General features: G+C 49.5%; 2 protein-coding genes across 2 annotated transcripts in view; both read right to left on the reverse strand.

The window, feature by feature from the left end:
• Window positions 1-3,036, reverse strand: part of LOC119329375 (uncharacterized protein At5g41620-like) — a 7,854-nt gene extending 4,818 nt beyond the window's left edge. Inside the window, exon 1 of the mRNA XM_037602412.1 lies at window positions 2,420-3,036. Coding sequence (XP_037458309.1) covers window positions 2,420-2,854 — 435 coding nt within the window. The 5' untranslated portion in view covers window positions 2,855-3,036. The remainder of the gene's footprint in view (window positions 1-2,419) is intronic.
• Window positions 3,037-19,779: 16,743 nt separating this feature from the next.
• Window positions 19,780-21,648, reverse strand: LOC119334371 (DIMBOA UDP-glucosyltransferase BX8-like). The gene has a single exon (XM_037606951.1). The coding sequence runs from the start codon at window positions 21,240-21,242 to the stop codon at window positions 19,902-19,904; it is 1,341 nt and encodes a 446-aa protein (XP_037462848.1). The 5' UTR covers window positions 21,243-21,648; the 3' UTR covers window positions 19,780-19,901.
• Window positions 21,649-22,255: the final 607 nt, after the last annotated feature.

Consider the following 22,255-nt stretch of genomic DNA (forward strand, 5'->3'; position numbering starts at 1 on the left):
GCGCGCCATTTAGGAGGACTCGGGTGCTGGCCGACGAGAGCAGGATGGCAATCCAGCCAAGGAAGCGATCACCGAACCCATATCGACGCAGGGCCTCGAAGAGGAAGGGCCATGAGACGGAGTCGAAGGCGCGGGTGAGATCAAGCTTGAGGAGGATGCGCGGAGCTCCCAGCTGGTGGAGGAGGCGCGCCGACTGTCGCACGATCAAGAAGTTGTCGTGGAGGCTGCGTCCGGGGATGAAGGCGTTCTGGATGGGACTGATCAAGTCATTGAGCTTGGGCGCGAGGCGGAGAGACAGCACCTTCGCGAAGATCTTGGCGACGAGGTGGATGAGGCTGATGGGCCTGTAGTCGAACAGGCTGGCAGCGTCGGCGCGCTTTGGGATGAGTGTGAGCAGCGCTTGGTTCAGATAACTGAATCCTCGTCCACGGAGCGAATGAAGCTGCTGGAAGGCGCAGACGAAGTCGTGCTTGACGACGGGCCAGCAGGATCGAAGGAACTCCGCGGTAAAGCCGTCCGGGCCTGGCGCCTTGCGCGCCGGCAGGCGTTTGATGGCTTGCCAAATCTCGTCTTCAGTGAATGGGGCCTCCAGGTCGTCAAGGGCGGCCGGCTCGATGAGATGCTGCAGGTCAAGGGCGCAATCTCGAGGTCGATCGGTCCCGAGCTACTATTTCATTCCGTATATTCTCGTTATGGCCACATGGCTATGCTACTCATTTATTACTGTGACACTTTAGTTTATCTAATACAAGCTGGGTGTTTACCTTTGTCAGGGAAAGAAAATTTAGAAGAACATGAAGGTACAGGTGCATTTTCGTATATATTCTGGGATCATTGCATAGTGGGGAACATTAAGGATAGTTTATCTAATACAAGCTGGGTGTTTTCCCTTTTCTCAGAGAAAGAAAATTTAGAAGAACATGAAGTACAGGTGTGTTTTCGTATATATTCTGGGATCATTACATGGTGGGGAACATTAAGGATAGTTTATCTAATACAAGCTGGATGTTTTCCCTTTTTCAGAGAAAGAAAATTTAGAAGAACATGAAGTACAGGTGTGTTTTCGTATATATTCTGGGATCATTACATAGTGGGGAACATTAAAGATAGTTTATCTAATACAAGGTGGGTGTTTCCCCTTTTTTCAGAGAAAGAAAATTTAGAAGAACATGAAGTACAGGTGTGTTTTCGTATATATTCTAGGATCATTACATAGTAGGGAACATTAAGGTTATAATTACAAGGAGAAAGCATATTCTTCAAGCTCAGATGTATACTAAAACAATTGCCAAGATTTTATGGCAAAGATCCCAACTGATAGAAGATGTGTTTACACCTTTAGAATTGGGATTTTGCTAGGAGAACATCAAGAAAAAGAATCACAATCATCACAGTAATCAACCATGCAAGTCAAATGCAAGGTAGAAATTCGCATCAAGTCCATCTCAAAGAACTACGAATACATAGGACTGCTAGAAATATTTGCCAGCTCCTGATTTGTGAATGATCGCCCGGAGGTTTTTCCTTTTAACATTCTATGTCTCTTCCTTAGCTTTTGCATGATCTTAAAATAATCAACCCAAGAACACTCAGAGAACTCGGTGATCCTAAAGAAAATTTCCTAACGAAAAAACCCTCCACCATATACGGTTGATGACATGTTTGATGTTTCAACACCAGTGCATTTCGAACTAATACTGTTACTAGTATTTAGTTGCAGGTTCTATGTGCAAAACATACTCCAAATTCCCCTAGAAGAAGGGCAGTCCAAATTCCATTCTGTTGAGGCAACTGCTGAGTGATAAATTTCAGGGCATTTTATCACTAAGCAGCCAATGCACAAGGGCCAGGGGAGGACCACATTAACCGTATATGTGCCAGAAAATGTGTGCGAGCAAACCCTCAATTGAAAGGAAGGTACAAGTATATACTACTGTGACAGCAGTGGATTGCGGCTTTATTGCACATTACTTCTTGTCTTCTTGACAGTTCAACACCACAAAAGTGGAGAACAAAATACTAGTAAAATCTCAGAGTGATGCTAATCGAACGGTGTGCTTGGTGCTGGATTTTAGGACCTGATCTCCGCCTCGCGAAGAACCGAGCAAGGGGCACATTGCAGTTAGGATTTTCTAGCGCCGAAATAGTAGCTAAATCTCAAGAAGCAACAACATATGATATCTTGCTGTGGCAGAAAGCTAATCTATCCGCCGCACTGACAAGTACACTAGAGAACAATTTCTAACATACTCTGATCCACTGAAAATTCGGCGACAATGACATGATGCCAATGCAGAGTATTGTATGGAGCTAGCAGAAAAGGACTGCAAGGGAAGATAATAACATGCCGCGACAGACTAGCGACGTCACCGACGTTGACCAGGAAAAAGCAGAGAGAGGGAGGTAGCGGAGCCCTCACCCGATCCACGTCGTCGTCGTCGTCGCCGCCGCGGTGAGGGGACGCGGCGGGCCCCCTCCGCGCGCGCCTGCGGATCCGGCGGCCGGCGCCCGCGGCCCTGACGACGTCCTGGATCTCCCACAGCGTGGCGCCCAGCTGGCGCGCGGACGCCCCCGACGAGCTCCTCCTTCCCGCCGCCGCCGCGTCCGCCGGCGGCTCCTCCGGCCGCGGCGGCGACGCCTCGAGCTTCCAGGACGGCGAGGGCGTGGCGCGGCCCGCCCTCCGCCGCGCCCGCGCCGCCGCCAGCTCCCGCCGCAGCGGCGCCGGGGCTGCTTGGTCCTCCTGCGCCTCCCGCGGCCGATTCGGGGTCCCGTGGCCCGGCTGCTCCCCGCCGACGCCGCATTTCCGCGGCACCGCTGCCCCTGCCGCTGCCGGTGGCGGTGGCTCTACCTCCATGGCTGCCGCCTCGCTATCTTGGGCCCCTTCCGCTTCCCCTCCCTTCCCCTGCCTGCTTTTTCTTGCCCTTCCTTGGACTCTCTGACTACGGGGCTGCCATCGTGCCCTGCGTCCTCAGCTTCGCTCCCTTGTGCTGTCTCCCTGCGCACAGTGCTTGCGGCAGTAGGATCCCAGGCAGTAGAGCGGGAGGAATGTATTTTTTTACCGCCGAGGTGTGAAGGGAAAAGCGGTAGCCTGCTCCGGAGAACGGCGGTTGTCAGAGGCGAGGAAATTTTTACTCCACTTGCGGCGCATTGATTGATGATTGAACACTCACTCGCTCGCCACGCCGCGTGTGGCGCTACACGTACTCTACATAGCCTCCGCCGCCCCCACCGCCCCGACGCCTCTCTCGCCACCCAACTCAGGCCAACTCCACTGCCCAACCCCATCCCGTCCGGCGTCGTTCGTTCGGGTTAAAAGGGACAAACTAGACGATCCAGCGCGCGATAGTCTGAACCCATCTAGTTCGTTTTGTGTTCGGATCAACTCATTTCGAACGCAAACATGCGTCGGGTTTGTATCGAGCAGGACAGCGAATGGGCGCGCGACTCGTTCGCGTCGGAGCCGCGTGGCAGGCGGCCACCTATCTCCAACCCGCCAACATCAATGCGCACGCGCGGGTGGGCTCACCTATCATCCGCCAAGCGAACAGTCACCGTCCTTCTTAAATGGAAAGCCGTGGACCGATCGCCGTCCACACTTCCCACTCCGGCCCCTCTTTGCCCACTCGAAACCCGACACTCCCCAAACCCTAGCTGCTCCCCATCCTTGAACTCGCCGGCCGGCCGCAGCCATGGGGCTATGGAACTACGACCGCAAAGCGAAGCACGGCCGCGAGGCCGGCTCCTCCTCGGGATGTCGTCGCGGCTCCGTGAAGAAGGATGAGCCCGCATCACCGCCATGCACCTCCAATCGAGTCCCCGCGCCTGCCCCCTTCACCATCGCCGGCGAGCGCGACCGATGGTACCTGGCCGCGGACGTGTGCTGGTGGTAGTGGGAGACAAGGACACCGGTCCCGTGGAGCGACGTGCACCTCCCCAACAATTGGCACCTCTTCGCGGATCGGGTCCCGATCCCACCGGTCCCGATGAGTGGCCGTGCGCGGCGCGATGAGATCGAGTGCCGCCGCCTCCTCCACCCCGACGACCTCTACTACGACGAGAGGTACACCCCCGACTTCGTGTTCTGGGACACGTGGCTCCAGGATGAGCGCGTTGTGCGGCGCGCGTCCTACTTCGTCGACACGGTGTCGGGGCCACGGCGGCCACGACGGGAGGTGCACGGGTGTAAGCGGGTGCGCGGCCTCACGCCCACGTCGTCGCCTTCCCCGTCTCCGTCACCACCTCCCCCTCCTCGCATGACAGCGGAGGAGGAGGCTCATATCATGGCGTGTGTCATGGAGGACTTCATGCGCACGCACGAGAAGCACCAATGGGAGGGCCTCAAGGAGATGACGGCTCTCTCTGCGGCCGGCGACGTCGTCATCCCCGAGCTGAAGATGGTGGCAAAGGAGGAGGTGATGGAGGAACCGTCGGTGGCCGCGTTCAACCCGGACCTGGTGGGGCAGCACTTGAGCTGGCCATGCACGACTCCGGAGACGACGACCGTCGTGGGGGGAGTGGACTGGTGCCCCACGCCGCCGCACTCACCAGAGCGGGACGCCTCTTCGCGAGAGGAGGTGGTGCAGGCACCTGCCACCTTCCATCATGCCGCCCCCGTGCACCACGGACCGCCGGCCCACTTGTGGACGCCGCCGGACTACGTCGATCTCATCAGCGACGACGACGACGACGACACTGGCGGCCACTAAAGACGGCGACGACCACGGCAGGAGTACGCGGACGGCGTTTTTTTATTTTATTTTTATGTAAAAATTATGGCACTGGACCGTTTAAGTGAACCGTGAAACTGGGCCGTTTTGTGGCCGTGAGTCCTAAATTATGTTTTAAATTTTTTTAACTACGTTTATTTACTTTTTAGGCATTTTATTTTATTTTTTGTTTTTTTAATCATGTAACCTTCGAATATGATTTGAAATGTAGTCGCGCGTTGGACGCACCCACGACCCATTGGACAGACGCGAATATAGACAACCTCATCGCCACCCCAAAAGGATAAAATCCGACCAAACCGAACATTCACTAACAAAGCTACGTCTTGGCGAAATAGGCTATGCCCCGCCTATGTTATAGCAAGTTTAATGGAGGTTGATAGGTAAATTAGACAAAGCTAATAAAAATAGTTGGGTTTTTTTGTACTGGCCCGTCCAGGTTTGGGGCTGTAGCTCCGCTACTGCGAACGTCCGTCTTTGGTCGTGCGGTGGAGTTGGCCTCACCGGCCCGACTGGATTGCTCGCCGACGGCCGACCCTGGCTGGCTGGCTAGCCTTGTATTCCTTGGGTTGTGGTACAGCTCGGCGTGCACGTACGAAACGTCTGGTCGATCGGTCTATTCGACCGACGGCACGGGCGTGAGGTGAAGGACTAGAGAGAGCAGGCGGCGGGCATGCTGGTGCTGCTGCTGCTGCGCCGGTCGACGCGACCCGTCGCTTCATCTCTCCTTATGAGACGTGACGAAATCTATCCGTTCCAGTTTTTTTTTTAGCATCAGTACAGACACAAGCGCCTTTAAAAGACTCAGCCGGCACATCATCTTGAGATTTACGAAGTCGTCTTAGACGCCTCGTCGTCGACGGAAACGTCTCCTCCCACTGAAAGCGCATCGCCGGAAATCCTAAAATAAATTCAGAAATAATGCGAGCACCAAGATTTAAACACTGATGGATGGGAATACCATTGTCTACCTAACTATCTCAACCACAGTTTAATTCGCGCCCGTTCGAGTCCCAGAGCGATACATCATGACCCTACCACAGTAGAGTAAGGCAAGAAACATTGCCCTACGCTAGGCCGCACCGCTGCTGCAGATGACCTACTACTCATTTCCGCTTTCTCCCCAGGGGGATATAATAAGATTCTCGCGTTGAAACCGTCAATGCAGAGAGAGAGAGAGAGAGGATTCCCGCGCAAGACTATCGTAGGGATAAAAAGATCGTTGGCCTTCGTGTTTTGTTTGAGCAACGTAGGCGTCCGCATTTGTCTCACCAAATGTCCCCTCCTCCCCTGTCATGGCATTCGTCTTACCAAACTAAATGCAGCTAAACCCATTTTTAGGGTGGGGGAGGGAGATGCATACGAACTTACTTACTCAACACTAGACCGTATGCGTTCAGCGCTTACAGTAGAGTTTGAAGCTTTACATGTGATGAAATTCCATTCCTTTGAGCGTTTGGAGCTCCTTTATGCCTGCGGCGGCATTTTTTTTTCGTGTTTTGACCCTTTTCTCGAAACATATTCGAGATCTGACCCTAGCTTGAATTTTTTTTTGAAGATTTGACTCTTTTGCTACCGCCAAATAGACTAGCGGTAGCCTGTATAACCCTACTGTCAGAGACCTTGACGGTAGACTGTTATACCCTACTGCCATGAATCCTGACGGTAGCAAAAGGATCAGATCTTGCAAAAAAAATCAAACTAGAGTCAGATCTCTAATAGGTTTGAGTAAAAGGTCAAAACACAAAATTTGTCCGCCATCGGCCTCCCTGCGTATGGAGTTTATACCGAGTAGTACTGCATATACATATAGCGCGTGTGCTCCATTTAATGCTATACCTACGTACGGTACGTAGCCACTGTAGCGCCACCATGCATTCAAATTTTTTTTTAGGGTACCATGCATTCAATATTGTTTGCGTGTCATCGGCGGCACTGCTCTTTCAGACCAGACCAGCACTGTGCATGACCTGCGCTAGCCGCTTGCTGCGAGAGCAAGGGCAACTCACCCTATACGAACATTGAAATAAAAAAATAGCGAGAAATTTAAAAAATAACCTGAGATTTTGGGATATCAAACCTGGCTCCTGATCTACTCCCGCGTGAAATTTCGTGAAAAATACTAGAAAACGTATTCGTGGCAAAAAAGACAAAAAAACCTATGTATAGGATAAAACTGTTTTGGATGGATTTTTGTTCGGACAATATTTCCTTCGTCACAGATATGTTCAATGAAATTTCACACGGAAGTAGATTGAGAACCCAGGTTTGATATCCCAAATTTCAGTTTTTTTTTTATTTTTGGTATTTTTTACGTTTAATATTCGTATAGGGGTGTGGAGCACCCAGGAGCTCCTGTGTATTTTCCCAACTCCAGCGCTTATTTTAAATCTACAAATGTCCGTGGACGTGTTCAGACATGTCCGTGGACAACAGGCCGGACAAAGGTCACGCAACCATAATCAATAAATTTGGACGGTTGGCTAAGCGGATCAACAAGGAGATGTGGTCCAACTAACCGTGGCAGCAGACGCCCGGACCGCCTAGCCAACTGTTTATCGGTGTTTGACGACCAGCATTGGATGGCTAAAACTGTCTGGGTCGTCCTGTCCGGACATTTGAGACAGATTTGGTGACTAGAATTGTCATAGTTGCCGTAACCCCTAAGGCATCTCCAAGGTCGTTTATCAAACATGTCGTCTTTAAATGTTTTTGGTCATGTTCAGACGTATCCGCGGATAGTCGTCTCTTCAGGGCTATTCCATGTTATCTCATTGTTTCAAACATTTCAAATACGAATTCAACAAGTTTCACATATATTAGTACACGCAAACTCCTCCAAATTTAATCTAAACTAGAGTAAATAGTGGACAACAACTTCGTACGCACAAACTCCTCCAAATTTAATCTAAACTAGAGTAAATAGTGGACAACAACTTCGTACGCACGACCTTCGAGGCTATCAAGACCATCATCGTCATTGCCGCCTTTGTTGTTGTCGTCGTCCCAGCCACCATGCCTCCTTCTTCACTTTGCACTCTCATCGATCTTGAGGCCGAGCTCACGCTTCGACTCGGCGATCCTGATCTGGAGTAGGTCTTGACTGATCCGACTTTAACGACGGGGATCCGACTCCTTGGTGGTCTTGAACCGGTCCAAGGACCAGGCCTCCACGAGCTTCGGGTCGAAGAGGACCCAAACAGGCGACACCTGCATCTTAAGGAATGACGCCGAGCGTCGCACCCCATACCGGGCTTCGTGGTGAGGAGTTGCGAATACCACACCATGCGGCCACAGAGGCGCTCCTCTAGTGTCGTCTTTTTGCCCATCACGGCGGAGCAATGACTAGGGTTTTGAAAGGCAAGGAGAGCGTGAGCGAGAGCGAGGGGCCTCGTTAAAAACAGTAAGGAAACCGGCCTGTCGGGCCGATGTGGCGGACATCCAGACGCCCCTACTCCGCCGCCTTTCATTTAGGGCCGGAGGATTTTAGACGCCGTCCGTGTCTGGACCAATATGGACATCTACATTGAAGGCTTAAAATTGTCCGAGCCGGGGGAATATATGAAGGGAGAATAGGCGTTCACGTCGAAAATGCCCTATGTGGTTCTGAAAACAAAAACTGTCTTGGTTTGGGAGACGCGTCGCTCTCCTCTTCTTGGTCACTTCCTGCCACGATCTTCTCCTCCATAGCAGCAGCTCAGCTGGCGATATCACCGAGAAGTGGAGCGGCCATGTGCATCCGAGGCCGCGGCAGCCACCCTAGCAGCGTCGTCTCACCTTACCTCGACCTATGGCAGACACACCGCCTCGAAGCAGATGGAGGCGCGAGAACGGACGAGCCTACATAGTAGTACTCCGTACCAGCGGTGGGGAAAAAGGTGGACATGTCTCGAACGCCAGTACGCCACGCACGTGCCATCCTGGACCTCAAGGGGAAAGAAACATGCTACGGAATTTTGCTTGCGACGTGCGAGGATGCCCGTGTGGACGTGGGCACACTAGCGAAGATCTTCATCGTTTTGGTGGAACTTAACAATAGCCACATTTTATTCCTATTACATGCGTGGCCCGACTAAGAAATGCTATCTAAATAGATCAGCTACCACTATTAGATTGCCCTAAAAAAGGCTAATACTATGAGATCTCCATCGACCAACGTTGTCCCTCCTACTCTGAAACAAAAAGTGATTCAACCCTTCTATCAAACGACCACTCACATCCGAGGGCTAGGGTTTCTCGTGCCTCCCGCTGGCACCGGCGCTGGTCTGCCTCGTCTCCAGTGGCCTCAAGGCCATAGAGACGCAGTGGATCCTGTCTCTTGTCGGCGGAAGGGTTATGTTTTTTTATTAAGTTTTTAAATGTTTTTTGAGTTTTGTTCGGATTTGTGTTCTTGTTTACGATGTAGTCATTGGGTTGAATTTTCATTGTATTTCAAAATTTGTTTAAATTTATATTAAAATTCTTGAAAATTAATTCAGTTTTGTATCAAATATGCCCGCCATTTGCAATACATAAAACAAATTGAAAGCACCTACACAGTGCAGACTATGACGACAGTTATGGACGTCGTGACCTGCATCCACATCACCACAACAATGGGCACACATGTCAAAAACGTTGACAGGTCAGACGACACATCGTCACCGATATTAGACTACCTGGTCCCACATGTAAGCAGCCATGTCAGCATCTTCTGGGCCCATATGTCAGGAGCTTTCACTAGTCAAAACTGACGACCGGTTATTACTAACGGGACCGTCGGCGATAAAACGCACGGGGGACCCATCTGGAAGCAGCCACGTCAGCAACTGCTGGCCCCACATGTCAGAATCTTTGACTGATCAAACCCGTCGACCGATCACCTGTGACGGGATCATCGTCGCTAAAATGATCTTATGCAACAGTTTGGGCTATCGTAAGTGACATTAGGGGCCGTCAACGGAAACGGCAAACGGTGACATTATTTGGCTCATCCCCTGATATGTGATCTTGAGAGACGAAAAAGATGTACCGTCAGATTTTATTTTCTATGACGGCACTTCGATGACGGTGGGGGCGACGGCCGAAAAACGTCATGGTGGCTATTTTTGGCGACGAAAAAGGGTTGTACGTGACACAAGTGAAATGTCACAAAATAGAGCAAATTTAGTAGTGGAGGGTAATCAGTTGGAGGCCGATTTGAGCAAGCAGCAGATCATGTTGACGACCATCGGCCTATCCTGATCCGATCTGGACAATGGGAATCAACCAGATGCGCCGACGGGCTGCAGGACAGGGGTCACGATAAGGAGAAGGGCATGAAAGGAGGGGAGTCGGATTGAAGGCGCTGCTGCCACCGGCCAGCCGGCCAGAGGCCGCCGCCGGCAGCGGCATGAGGGTTGTTGCGATAGAGGTGTTTCGGAGGGTTGGATCGGGAGAAGAACTACCCTCTAGTAATAGTTAGAAACGAGAAAAAGTAATATATATTAAGAAAATATGTATCATGGTTCCGATGCAAAATATGTAGCATTATCTCGGTTGATTGAGAAAATCTTATTACACGGTTTTACAAATTTGTCAGTGTGTTATAATAATTCATTAATCCCTCTCCTAATTCACATTTTTCATATCGACCTCGAATCAAAAGAGCCTGTAGGATCCTCTCTAACGTGCATGAAAGAAGGAATTCCTGTATAAATTTTCAAAGCCAAATTTCCAATCCAAGGGTCATCGTCGAAAGTCTTCATGGGATCCTATTTCCGTGAAATTCGTCTATTCTTGTATTCCAACGGGACCTTAATATCTGCGAGAGAGGACAAGAGCGCCCTAACAAAAGCTCTAGCCCCTAAACAAAAGCTACGGCCGAGCTACGGCATCAGATTGGACCAGCAGGAGTCTACGTTCGTTGTCCTCAAGATTTGTAGCATCCCCGTAGGGATAGGGACACTAATGAAATGGTGTAGTAAAGCTAAGCACGTGGTGCCAGATCAGACCCCTCATTTGCAGTTTGCATGCTGAGATCTTGTCTACTACTAAAACACAAAACAAAATTTACCGGAACCCGGAGCTGGAGGCGTGGAACGCCGGCACGGACCTCGCCGGGAAGGGATTGTCCGGACATGTCTGCCATGCTGAGGCAGGGGAGGAAATCGAACGCCAGTTCCAAGGACCTTGCCAGCCACTGCATCGCTAAGGACAGGAGTGCGTGCCGTTCCGGTTTATAGCCGAGGACAGGAGTGCGTGCGATGTTCGACAACTGCTAGGGCTTGGTGATACTTGTGTGGTCATCTTGATATCTGAACTGATGTTCAGTTCAGAACTTTGCATGGTGGGTGTACTGCTGATAATCTGAAACTTGCTGCTCTGAACTGCAGAAACTGTAACCTTGTCTTTCTGCTTTCTAATGTCTCCAGGAATGTTGTTACTGGATTGTTTCAGTTTGAGTCCATTTTGGATCCATGTGCCATCTTGCTATCTTTTGGAATCAACAAATGCCATCGGCGTATCGCAAAACAGATGTCAACCAGAATGATTGTACTAAATCAGGGACACTTATTTGGGACCGAGTGAGCATGTATCGAATGTTGAAGCATTGCCCCATTGCACACTTCCATGAATGGTTCTGAACATTTCATTATTTCTGGACCAGGTTTCACCTTTCAGATCGATTTCAGCTTACACAAACATTGATGCTTCTAGAAATTTCTATTGTTTTTTGATGAATCAAATTCCAGTATATCAGACCCAAAAATTGACAGTGTACCATGATCATGTCAACCCATCTACAAATAGGTTATTTTTCTTTCTCGAAAAGGGGGAGTTCCCCGGCCTCTGCATCAGAGTGATGCATACGGCCATCTTATTAACCAAAAAAAGTTCGAACAAGGTTCCAAAGTCTCCAACTGACAGAACAAAAAAAAAAGAAAGCTCACACAGAGCTAAAAAGGCTAGAAACACCAACTAGCCAAGAAAGAAAAGCCACAACCGGCTGGCTAAAGAAAAATAGGTAAACTAATTGCCTATCCTATTACATGACCGCCATCCAAACCGGTTGAAAATATCCCGAGCTACCATCTCCCAGCGGACAGATCCAGTAACCAAATGCTCCCTGGCCTCCGTCAGAGTGAGTAGCGACCACGAACGGATCAGTGTGGTGGCTCGGAAAATAACCTGCAAAAAGTGAATACGTGATATTCTGTTAAACACCAAATCATTTCTGCAATTCCAGATAGTCCACAGCAAGGCGCAAACTCCAACACAAATATGTCTCGCTAAGTCTGGCTCAATCCCATTAAGCCATATCTCAAATAACGCATTGACAGAGTTCGGTGGAGTAATCTTAAAAGCAACGTGGACCGTCCGCCATAGAACTTTGGCTAACGGGCAATGAAAAAAGAGGTGTTGAATCGTCTCATCCCGATCACAGAAACTACACCTAGTAGGTCCTGTCCAATTACGCTTTATCAAGTTGTTCTTGGTTAAAATAACTTATTTATGGACAAACCACATAAACACTTTTATTTTCAAAGGCACTTTAACATCCCAAACATGCTTAGAGGTAGGAATGGAGGACGAATTAATAACATCAATATACATTGATTTAACCGTGAAAACTCTAGACCTAGCCAGCTTCTAGCGTAATTCATCGGGTTGTTGAGAAAGTTGAACCTCCATCAGTCTCCTAACTAGACGGAGCCAAGATTCCCAACGATTGCCCGCTAGCGACCGTCTGAACTGAATATTAAGGGGGGTAGATTGAAATACCGTTGCAACGAACACCTCGCGTCGTTGAACAATACGATATAAAGACGGATATTGAATGGCCAAGGGTGTCTCTCCGAGTCAAGTATCCTCCCAAAACGCGTACTAGCACCGTTGCCAATAATGAACTTTGTCCTATTAAAAAAGGATTGTTTGACTTTCATCAGTCCTCTCCAAAAAGGCGAGTCGGTCGGCCTGACTGTAACCTGGGACAAAGTTTTTGTGTGGAGGTACTTGCTACGAAAGATTTGCGCCCACGTGGCATCAGTCTCAGAAGACAGTTTCCACAGCCACTTACTAAGAAGACATCTGTTCTTAACTTCAAGATTCTCGATCCCGAGACCCCCTTGGTATTTTGGTCTACAGATGATATCCCATTTAGCTAGCCGGTACTTTCTTTTTAAGTCATCACCCTGCCAAAAGAAACGCGATCGATAGAAGTCCAGTCTTTTCCTGACACCAACTGGGACTTCAAAGAACGATAAGAGAAACATAGGCATACTCGTGAGTACCGAGTTAATCAAAATTAATCAGCCACCGTATGACATGAGCTTGCCCTTCCAGCAACTCAGCTTCTTCTCAAATCGGTCTTCGACGCACTTCCATTCTCGGTTCGTCAGCCTATGATGGTGGATCGGGATACCTAAGTAAAAGAAAGGTAACTCCCCCAACTCGCACCCAAACAATTGCCTATAAGCGTCCTGTTCATCCTTTGCTTTACCAAAGCAGAACAACTCACTCTTATGAAAGTTAATCTTTAACCCGGTCAATTGTTCGAAAAGGCATAACACCAGCTTCATATGTCTCGCCTTGGCCAAATCATGCTCCATGAAGATGATTATATCATCAGCGTACTGCAGGATGGATACACCTCCATCAACAAGATGGGGTACCAAGCCACCTACTTGACCATTCTCCTTAGCCCTCCCTATCAAAATTGCTAACATATCAACCACAATGTTAAACAATATAGGGGACATCGGATCTCCTTGTCTTAGGCCTTTATGTGTCTGGAAGTAACGACCAATATCGTCATTCACTTTAATTCCCACACTACCTTTTTGCGTGAATGATTCAACCTGGCGGCGCCAGGCTTCATCAAAACCTTTCACACGCAATGCCTGTTGGAGGAATGGCCATTTGACCTTATCGTACGCTTTCTCGAAATCCACCTTAAAATTACTCCATCTAATTTTTTTGAATGGATTTCATGGAGCGTTTCATGAAGGACGACCACCCTTCAAGGATGTTTCTGTCTGGCATGAAAGCAGTTTGCGACTGTTGCACCACAGAATGCGCAATCTGTGTAAGCCTATTAGTCCCGACCTTGGTGAAAATTTTGAAACTAACATTGAGAAGGCAGATTGGCCTGAACTGCTCAATTCTCACAGCATCCGTTTTCTTAGGGAGCAGTGTGATAGTTCCAAAGTTCAAGTGAAATAAGTGAAGCTGTCCAGAGAACAGATCATGAAACATAGGAAGCAAATCCCCCTTAATGATGTGCCAGCACTTTTTGTAGAACTCAACCGGAAAACCATCCGGTCCAGGAGCCTTATTGTTTTTCATCTGTGCAATAGCATCAAACACCTCCTTCTCAGTGAACGGGGCAACCATAATATCATTATCAGCAGCCGACAGTTGAGGCACATCCTCAGTCCTGGACTCATCGAGGGACACACAGCTATCCTCCGGCGGTCCAAACAACTGCCTATAATACTCTGTTATATAGGTTCTGAGGTTGTCTTGTCCTAAAATAGTACCCTCATCTTGTTCAAGTTGAAAGATCCTCTTCTTTCTGTGCTTACCATTAGCAATCAAGTGAAAGAATTGAGTATTCGCGTCCCCTTGGACCACTCTGCGGACCTTAGCCCGCAACGCCCACTTCAGTTCTTCTTCGCGGAGAAGTTCTTTCAACCTCTTCTCCGCCTCAGATTTAACCTGAAGCTCAGCAGGCAACAAAATTGTGGATTCGGCCTTTATGTCTAGTGCCTGTATAAGAGAAAGGAGCCCGTCCTTTTCAATCTTATACACTCCGCTAAGGTGTTTAGCCCAACCCCGTAAGAAACTTCTCAAATTCCTAATCTTATTTTGCCAGCGCTCGACCGAAGTCCTCCCTCCTGCACCCTTAGCCCATTCCCTGGCAATCAGGTCCAAGAATCCTTCGCGTTCGAACCAGGCCATCTCAAAAGAGAAGGTGTTTTTGTTCCCCACGTGGCTCGGCTCACCAGAATCCACGAACAAGGGTGTATGATCGGAAATGCCCCGCGAGAGATCTTGTACCGTTACAAGAGGGAACTTCTGTTTCCACTCTACACTCGCGAGAACTCGATCAAGCTTTTCATAAGTCGGGTTTGGCAGAGCATTAGCCCAGGTAAACTTTCTACCAGAAAGCTCTATCTCCCTCAGATCCAAGCTTTCAATAATGGTATTAAACATAAATGACCACCTGCCGTCAAAGTTATCATTGTTTTTATCCTCTCTCCTCCTAATGATATTGAAATCATCCCCAACTAAAATTGGGAGCTGCTCTGACCCACAGATTCGAACAAGGTCCGCTAGAAACTCCGGTTTAAGATCAGGCTGTGCGGCACCATAAACTGCCACCAAAGCCCAGTTGAAACCATCTACTTTAGACCTGACTCGAAACTTAACCACGAAATCGCCCATTACTACACTTCGGACTTCAAGCGAATCACATCTCACACCCAGCAAGATACCACCCGATCTTCCTCGCGGGGGGAGACAATGTCAATCGAAATCAACACCACCCACAAGAGAGGAAAGAAACTGGGGCGCAAAGTTAGCTCGACCAGTTTCCGAAAGAGCAACAAAATCTAAACGTTGCTCCAAAGATGCCTCAGCCAGAAACCTTCTTTTAGCCAAGTCCTTCAGACCTCTGCTATTCCAGAAGATTTCTTTCATCGATCATCATAGAATTTTTTGGTGGTTCGAATCCTAGCACTCCTATGTACTGCAGAATCGGGATAAATCTTTCGTTTCCACTTGCGCTTTGGTTTACTAGGTTCAGTTTTCCGGTCCTCATAACTGGGTTGAACGGTACTAACAACTGCATCATCTATGGGCACATCATCATCTCAGACTCATGGTTGGATGGTGCTAGATCCACACACAGATTATCCAGCACCCTGACCCCTAACGCATCAATCTCATCATCATTCATGGGTTTTACCGCTGCGAGATTACGAATTGTCTCTAAGGCACGCTCCGCCTCCAAATCTAAAAGATCATTCACCGACTTGGAAATCTCACTATCCGTAGCCCCTAGTGAAACTCCTAATTGATTTGCATTATTTATAATGTCCTCATTAGAAAAATGCAATAAAGAATTAGATATGTTGACGGACATACCAGTAGAGATCGCAGCATCATGAAGCTTGGCCGCCCTCATAGCGCACCTCTGCTGCATGTCATCCACCTCCGGGAGCTCCTGAATGCGAGCACTCATCCGTCTCCCCGCCGAGACCGGGTCAGGGATCCCGCCAAAAGCAATGACCTCCTCCCTAGTAAAACCTCGCGTTGAATCCCTCAAAGGGTCAACCAAGGTCACTGGAGTATGCGGCTGGGGGCTCCCAAGCCCCTCGGATAAGTGGCCCACACGGAGGCCCTGAGCCGCGGGCGAGTCGGGAGAGAGAAGGGCGTGGGCCGCCTGCCCGAGCCCTCCTCCCGCCCCACCCCTCGGCGCCGAGTGGCTCGCCGGCGTCGTCGGAGGGGCGGTCCTCTTGACCGCCGCAGAAGAAGGAGGAGTCAGGGCCACTTGCCCCGAACCCTCCCCCCCAGCGCCACAGAAGGCGCGGACTTATTTGACACATATCCTGTCAATATAAAAGCTCTATGTAGGAGTATCTATAATTTGATCACATTGCAGATTTACACTTCAGGATTTTATTATGCAACAAATCAGAAAAACCATCTTCTTTGCTCGGTGGGCCTATGTCCACCTTCTGCACCCGTTATGGCATCCTAATTCCATTAACAATAAAGAGCATGCATGTGCCCCGGAGTCAGTTTTGACTGTAGCATGATTATGCTCCACAGGAAGAAGAATTTGTGTCATCCGTATCTCCCTGCACAAGTGTAAATCAGAAGTGTAGTGTTCAAAACTTGAGATACAGGAGGAACAAGAACACCGGAGCAAAAGCATCTGCACAATAATAGAAATCGGTGAGAGGCTGTTTCCTGTAGCTCTGGTTATGCTAAACTTACTCCAAACTGCATCCTCTCCCCAACTAAAAACACAACTGCACGGCAGTTATGGTTTAAATTCCCAATTATATGTTCGCTGTTTCACATGCATTTGTTAAACAAAGCAAAGTTGAAAATAGCAGGAGTTCAAAATAGGGTTACACACTGCCCAAAGCACCGCACCGAGCAGCGTCGTCCCACCTTAGCAAAGTTGAAGATAGTTTTTTTTAAATCACCGGGGAAGAGTTCTCCCACCTGAATATATTGTTCAAAAGCCAAGAAAAATCTGATCGAAAACCTTAAGTTAAGTTGGTCCTTTTTACGAGGAAAACAAAGCCGGACAAGTATCAAAGATAAAGAAGAGAAAAGATGGAGGCCTAAGAGAAGGCACGACCTAGCTAGCAGACAGAAAGACCATCACTACGAGAGGCACAAGTAGTTGAGGGTACTGTCGAGGGATCACAATGCCAAGACTCTACAAACAGCCTAACACACTGCACCGGCACAAACAAAGGAGGACCCACAATCAACGAGTGCCAAACCTTAACACGAACCTTGACCGGGAGCTTCAGCATGGGAGGTCGGGGTGATTAGCAAGTTGGGGAGGCGTCGTCATTGAGCAAAGGTGAACCGAGAAGACACACAAAGCCCGAAGCTTGCCGCAACATAATGATAACCAATGGAGGGTCTTGAGCATGCACGGCAACAGGACAAAGACCACGTGAAGGATAGCTAAAGAGAAAGGGTAGCTGAAGAGAAATACATGAAGAAGAAAACACCACCAACGGACCCCAAGCTGACTACACCACCACACAAACGCGCCACCCTCAATCACATGCAACAACACAAACTGTCATTTGGGTCTCCAAGATACTGCCTCCAAGAAGATAGAGTTGTCGAGGACACAACATCGTCATCAGATCCGGCAAGCCTGATCTTAGGTTTTCACCGGAGACTACAAAGCAAAGTACTGAGGTGTTGGAGCTCCACAACGACACCTGCCTAACTAGTTGTGCTCGGACCTGAAGCACCGCGTGTTTTTTTTAAAACACAGTACAAACGCAAGCGCTCATACATACGTGCATACACCCACTTCTATGAACGCACAGACGCACACCCTATCCTTATGAGCATCTTCGAGAGACTGAGCCAGCATATCATCTTGAGATCTATGAAGTCATCGTAGGCACCTCGTCATTGACGGAAACGTCTCTCCCACCAAAAGCATATCGCAGGAAATCCTGAAATAAATCTAGGAATAATGCTTGCATCAGGATTTGAACCTTGGTGGGCTGAGGATACCACTATCCCTCTAACCATCCAACCACGAGTTGGTTCGCCGAAGCACCGTGTGTTGGTTGCATCAGGGACCAGACTCTATTGCCGATCTTGTATTAGCCGATTGTAACCCCGTTGAAGTTGAATAAAATTCCTCGATTCTCGCAAAAAATAATCTGATCAATGCATTCAGAGCCTGGCTTATTATTTATAGATTAAACTGGATAATTTATGGAACTAGTAAGTGTGCACGTGCAACGCACGTCTATTTAGACTAATAAGTGAGCACGTGTAACACGCGTCTATTTAGATTAACACATTATACTAAACTTAATACAAGACAATTTATTCATAAATTTGAAATTTTTCAATAAAGTACACAATCTCTTATTTCCAACTTGTACAAATAATTTGAAATATCGTTTCTGCTTAATCAACATGTCTCCTGTATTAAAAGACCATCCACTTTTTCCAATGTATAAAACTCAAAATTATTTAGAAGATTCATCATGATTCTCCACATGCACACATTTATGCAAGTATAATCACACATGAAATTGTCACTTAGGACAAGCTAAGGAAGCGTTTCAGTGCCAACAAACTCCAATCAAGAATTATTATTACAATTAAGTGTCAACCACAATAGTGGGAAGAGACCTCTATGGTTTGTTGAAAAGAGAAAGCAATTGTCAGATAGAGAAGTGTAGAGATGTCTTGACTGCATAGAATCAGCTGTGAAACAAGACAAAAAAATGCTAGTTGGACCATCCGATTCTACTATTACACCACAAGTGTCATAATGTCTGAAAGCAAGAAAAGTGACTTACTTTATTATGAAAATAGAACATGTAAAACAAATAAAAATTACAGTGATAAATTGCATAATTATACTTGTTATTCACTGGACAAAAATATTAATATGACAACTTGGAACAATTACTTGAGTACTACACATTTCTTTAAGGGCTCATCATTCTAAAATTTTGACAATATAAGAAATATCCTCTCAGTTTGTAGTAATAATGATATGAAGATAAATAATTTGAAAATGGTCTTCAACATGCGTAGGCTACCACTTGTAAGAATAACAATGGCAAAAAAAGGCCAACAAATGCCGGTTTAGAAAGAAAAAAAATGTAGACATGCTTCCAATTTTAGCAACTCTAATGGATAAAACATACCTTACCTCTCAAGTCAGGAAATAGTCAAATAAAAAAATGTACTTCTTATAAGTAGTAGAGATGAAGTCATAAGGATCATGATTCAAGATATTTGAAGAAACATGGTTGGTCTCTCTGTATGATGCGAACTCGTCACCTCTACCAAAGTGGTGGTGCGTAGTATGTAATGTAGAGTGCAATAATGTAGAGTGCGCGATTCCCTGATAGGAGACGATAGGATGCGCTCGTGATTAGTTTCCTACTAATAATTAAATGCGTTCGTGATTAGTTATCTAATAGGATGCGTTCGTGATTAGTTTCCTAATAATTAGATGCTTCCGTGATTAATTTCCTAATAGGATGCGCTCGTGATTATTTCCTAATAATAGAATGCCCGCGTGATCATTTTCCTAATAATAGGATGCGTCCGTGATTAGTTTCCTAATAATAGGATGCGTTTGTGATTACTTTCCTAATAGGATGTGTCCGTGATTATAGTTTCTTAATTGACTAGGCGCTTTCATATTTTCCTCCACGGTGGAGTATGGTTAGTCAATGTAAATTGCTAAGTGCACACAGTGAACGGATTAAGTTAAGGCTAGCCGTTAGATTGAGTTTAGTGGGACTAATCATATGGTGGTTATGTATTCGTGTATGTTTTGTGAGGTGCATTTAGAAAAGATAATGTTTGCTCTTTTATAAGTAGTATAGATAGATACATTGCATAACACTGCTGGACACAAATCCTATGCATCACGGATGGGCAGGATTGCAGCTGCGACCACAACTTTCATCAGAATGAAGCGATTCGTTCCAGCAAGCCGAGCAACGCCATGTGCGAGGAGCCCCCTTCTCCAACGCACCGTCCCACCTTGCCCTTGAGATCTCGGGCCCTCTCTCTGATCTCCTCCCCTTCAATGCCAGGGCCCATTAACCTGTCAATGGCGGCCCGGACGCCCCCCCGCTCGAGCCTCCCCACCTCCACCCCCACCTTCCACACGGCGCACGCGTACCTCGCCGTCCCGAACTGGTCGCCGAAGCACGGCAGGCAGGCCATCGGCACGCCCTCCGACAGCGCCTCCACCGTCGAGTTCCACCCGCTGTGCGTCAGGAAGGCGCCCACGGCGGCGTGGCCGAGCACCTTCTCCTGAGGGGCCCAAGGGACGACCATCCCTCGGTCGCCTATCTGCTCCGCCAGGTCGCCGGGCAGCTCGAGCGGGCACGATGGACGCCCGCGGACCATGCCTGGCCGGACCACCCACACGAACGGACGGCCGGCCTCGGCTAAAGCCCAGGCCAGCTCCGCTAGCTCGTGGGCGTCGACGCTGGCGACGGTCCCGAGGCTCACGAACAGGACGGATCCCGGCGACTGGTTGTCCAGCCAGTCCAGGCAGCTGGAGGAGCCTTCTTGGGGCGGCGGCGGCGAGAATCTGTTGAGGGGGCCGACGGGGAACACCGGCAGGGAAAGGCCGTCGCGGATGTCGCCGACCTCGGGCCCCTCGATCGCGTCGAAGGTGTTGACGATGAGGCCCGACGATCGCCTCGCCGCGTCGACGAACCGCTCGAGCAGGCCGGCGAAGGTATCGAGGCTGCTCGCGTCGATCCGCTGCAGGTCTCTCACCCGGAACGGTGGCAGCTCCTCCACGGGAGCGTCCGCCCGCGACTCGTCGTATGGCAGGTGGCCTTTGGCGAGCAGCGCCGGGTAGGCCATGAAGGTCCGGAAGCTGGCCGCGCTGCTCGTCATGAGCGCCAGCGCCGGCACGCCGAGGTCCCTCGCTGCCGCCTGCGCCGAGAACCACACCACGTCGGTGACCACGCAGCGGACGCCCCCCTCGGCGAGGAGCGCGGCCAGCCGGTCCTTGAAGGCGGCCCCGCAGGAGGCATTGAGCGCCGCCAGGAACGCCGCGATGTCCTCTGACGCGGCGGGGAGGTCGGGGGCGGCCACGGCCACGAAGCGGTAGTCCGCAGGGTAGCACGCCGGGTCCGGCGCGTGGAGTTCCGTGTGGAGCACGGTGATGGCGTGGCCGCCGGCGTGCAGCGCCGCGGCAAGCCGGAGCATGGGGATCATGTGGCCAAGGTAGGGCAGCGGGAAAAGGACCACGCGGCGCCGGACAGCTGCATCGCATGGCGCCATTGCTTCTGTGAGCCACAGGAATCACAGTATATAGCCTTGGGGAACTTCGGCTTTTATTTTGCTAGCAATGGACAAGAACGCATGTAGCTGTACCCGCCCGATTCAGATTCGCTGACTTGCCGTGGCAAAGGTAGCGAAGCTACAGTACCACTACCTTTGCCCAGTCTCGTCCGTCGGATTGAAAAATCGGATGCTACAGTATGGTCAATAGTGATTTGCATGAACAGTGGTTTACGTGAACAGTGTTTGCGGACAGTGATTTGGCAAATCTCAGCCTTCGCTTCTTGATCCTGTGGCAAAGTCAGCGGAGACTTGCTGTGGCTAAGTCAGCGAATCCAGATCCGTACCCGCCATGGAGAGGATGGAAAAGGGAATGGTAGGTGATTTTTCTCTCGAGAGAGCGCAAAAGGCTGTCTTGCGTAATAGTTTGTATACAACAGTATAAGCCATAAAAAATTTGGGTGTGTCTAGTCTAGATGTGTCCAAATTATTATACATGTAAGAGCATCTTCAGCCATTGAGCCCCATGAGACATTTTTTTCACCACCTCGAAGCTCTCGGCGATAATTTTTGCCTGGGTGTCAAAAAGTTTCCACTCATTGCCCCCCACCCCCTCATCTGCCTCTCCTCTGCTCGGCCATGGAGGTGGAGGCGGCATGGCCCTGCTCCTCCTTCTCTCCACCCAGCAGCAGGACGCCACCAAAGAGCACGCGTGCCCAAGTCCGCTGCCCCGCCGTCGCGTTCGACGCCGCCCCGGCCACGCAGAGGCGGGCGCAAGCTCAGCCCCGACCACGGGCGCGGGCGAGCTCCGCGTCTGCTCTGCTCCGCGTGTCCGCCCTCGAGCACGGCTCCGCCCCGCTCTGCCGCGCCGATGTCGCACCGATCCGGCCGTCTCCGCTCGCGTGCGGCTCCGCCCCGCCTCGGGCGCGTCCGATCTCCTGCGCACGGCTCCGCCCGCTGCCGCGGCGCTCCCGGCCGTCCCCGGCCTGGCCGCGCCTGGCCCTCCCGGCCGT

The sequence above is a fragment of the Triticum dicoccoides genome, chromosome 7A (genome assembly GCF_002162155.2).
Source record: "Triticum dicoccoides isolate Atlit2015 ecotype Zavitan chromosome 7A, WEW_v2.0, whole genome shotgun sequence".
Classification (NCBI taxonomy): Eukaryota; Viridiplantae; Streptophyta; class Magnoliopsida; order Poales; family Poaceae; genus Triticum; species Triticum dicoccoides.

Coding starts and splice junctions, on each gene's coding strand:
- LOC119334371 (XM_037606951.1), bottom strand. CDS start 21,242: ATGGCGCCATGCGATGCAGCTGTCCGGCGCCGCGTGGTCCTTTTCCCG.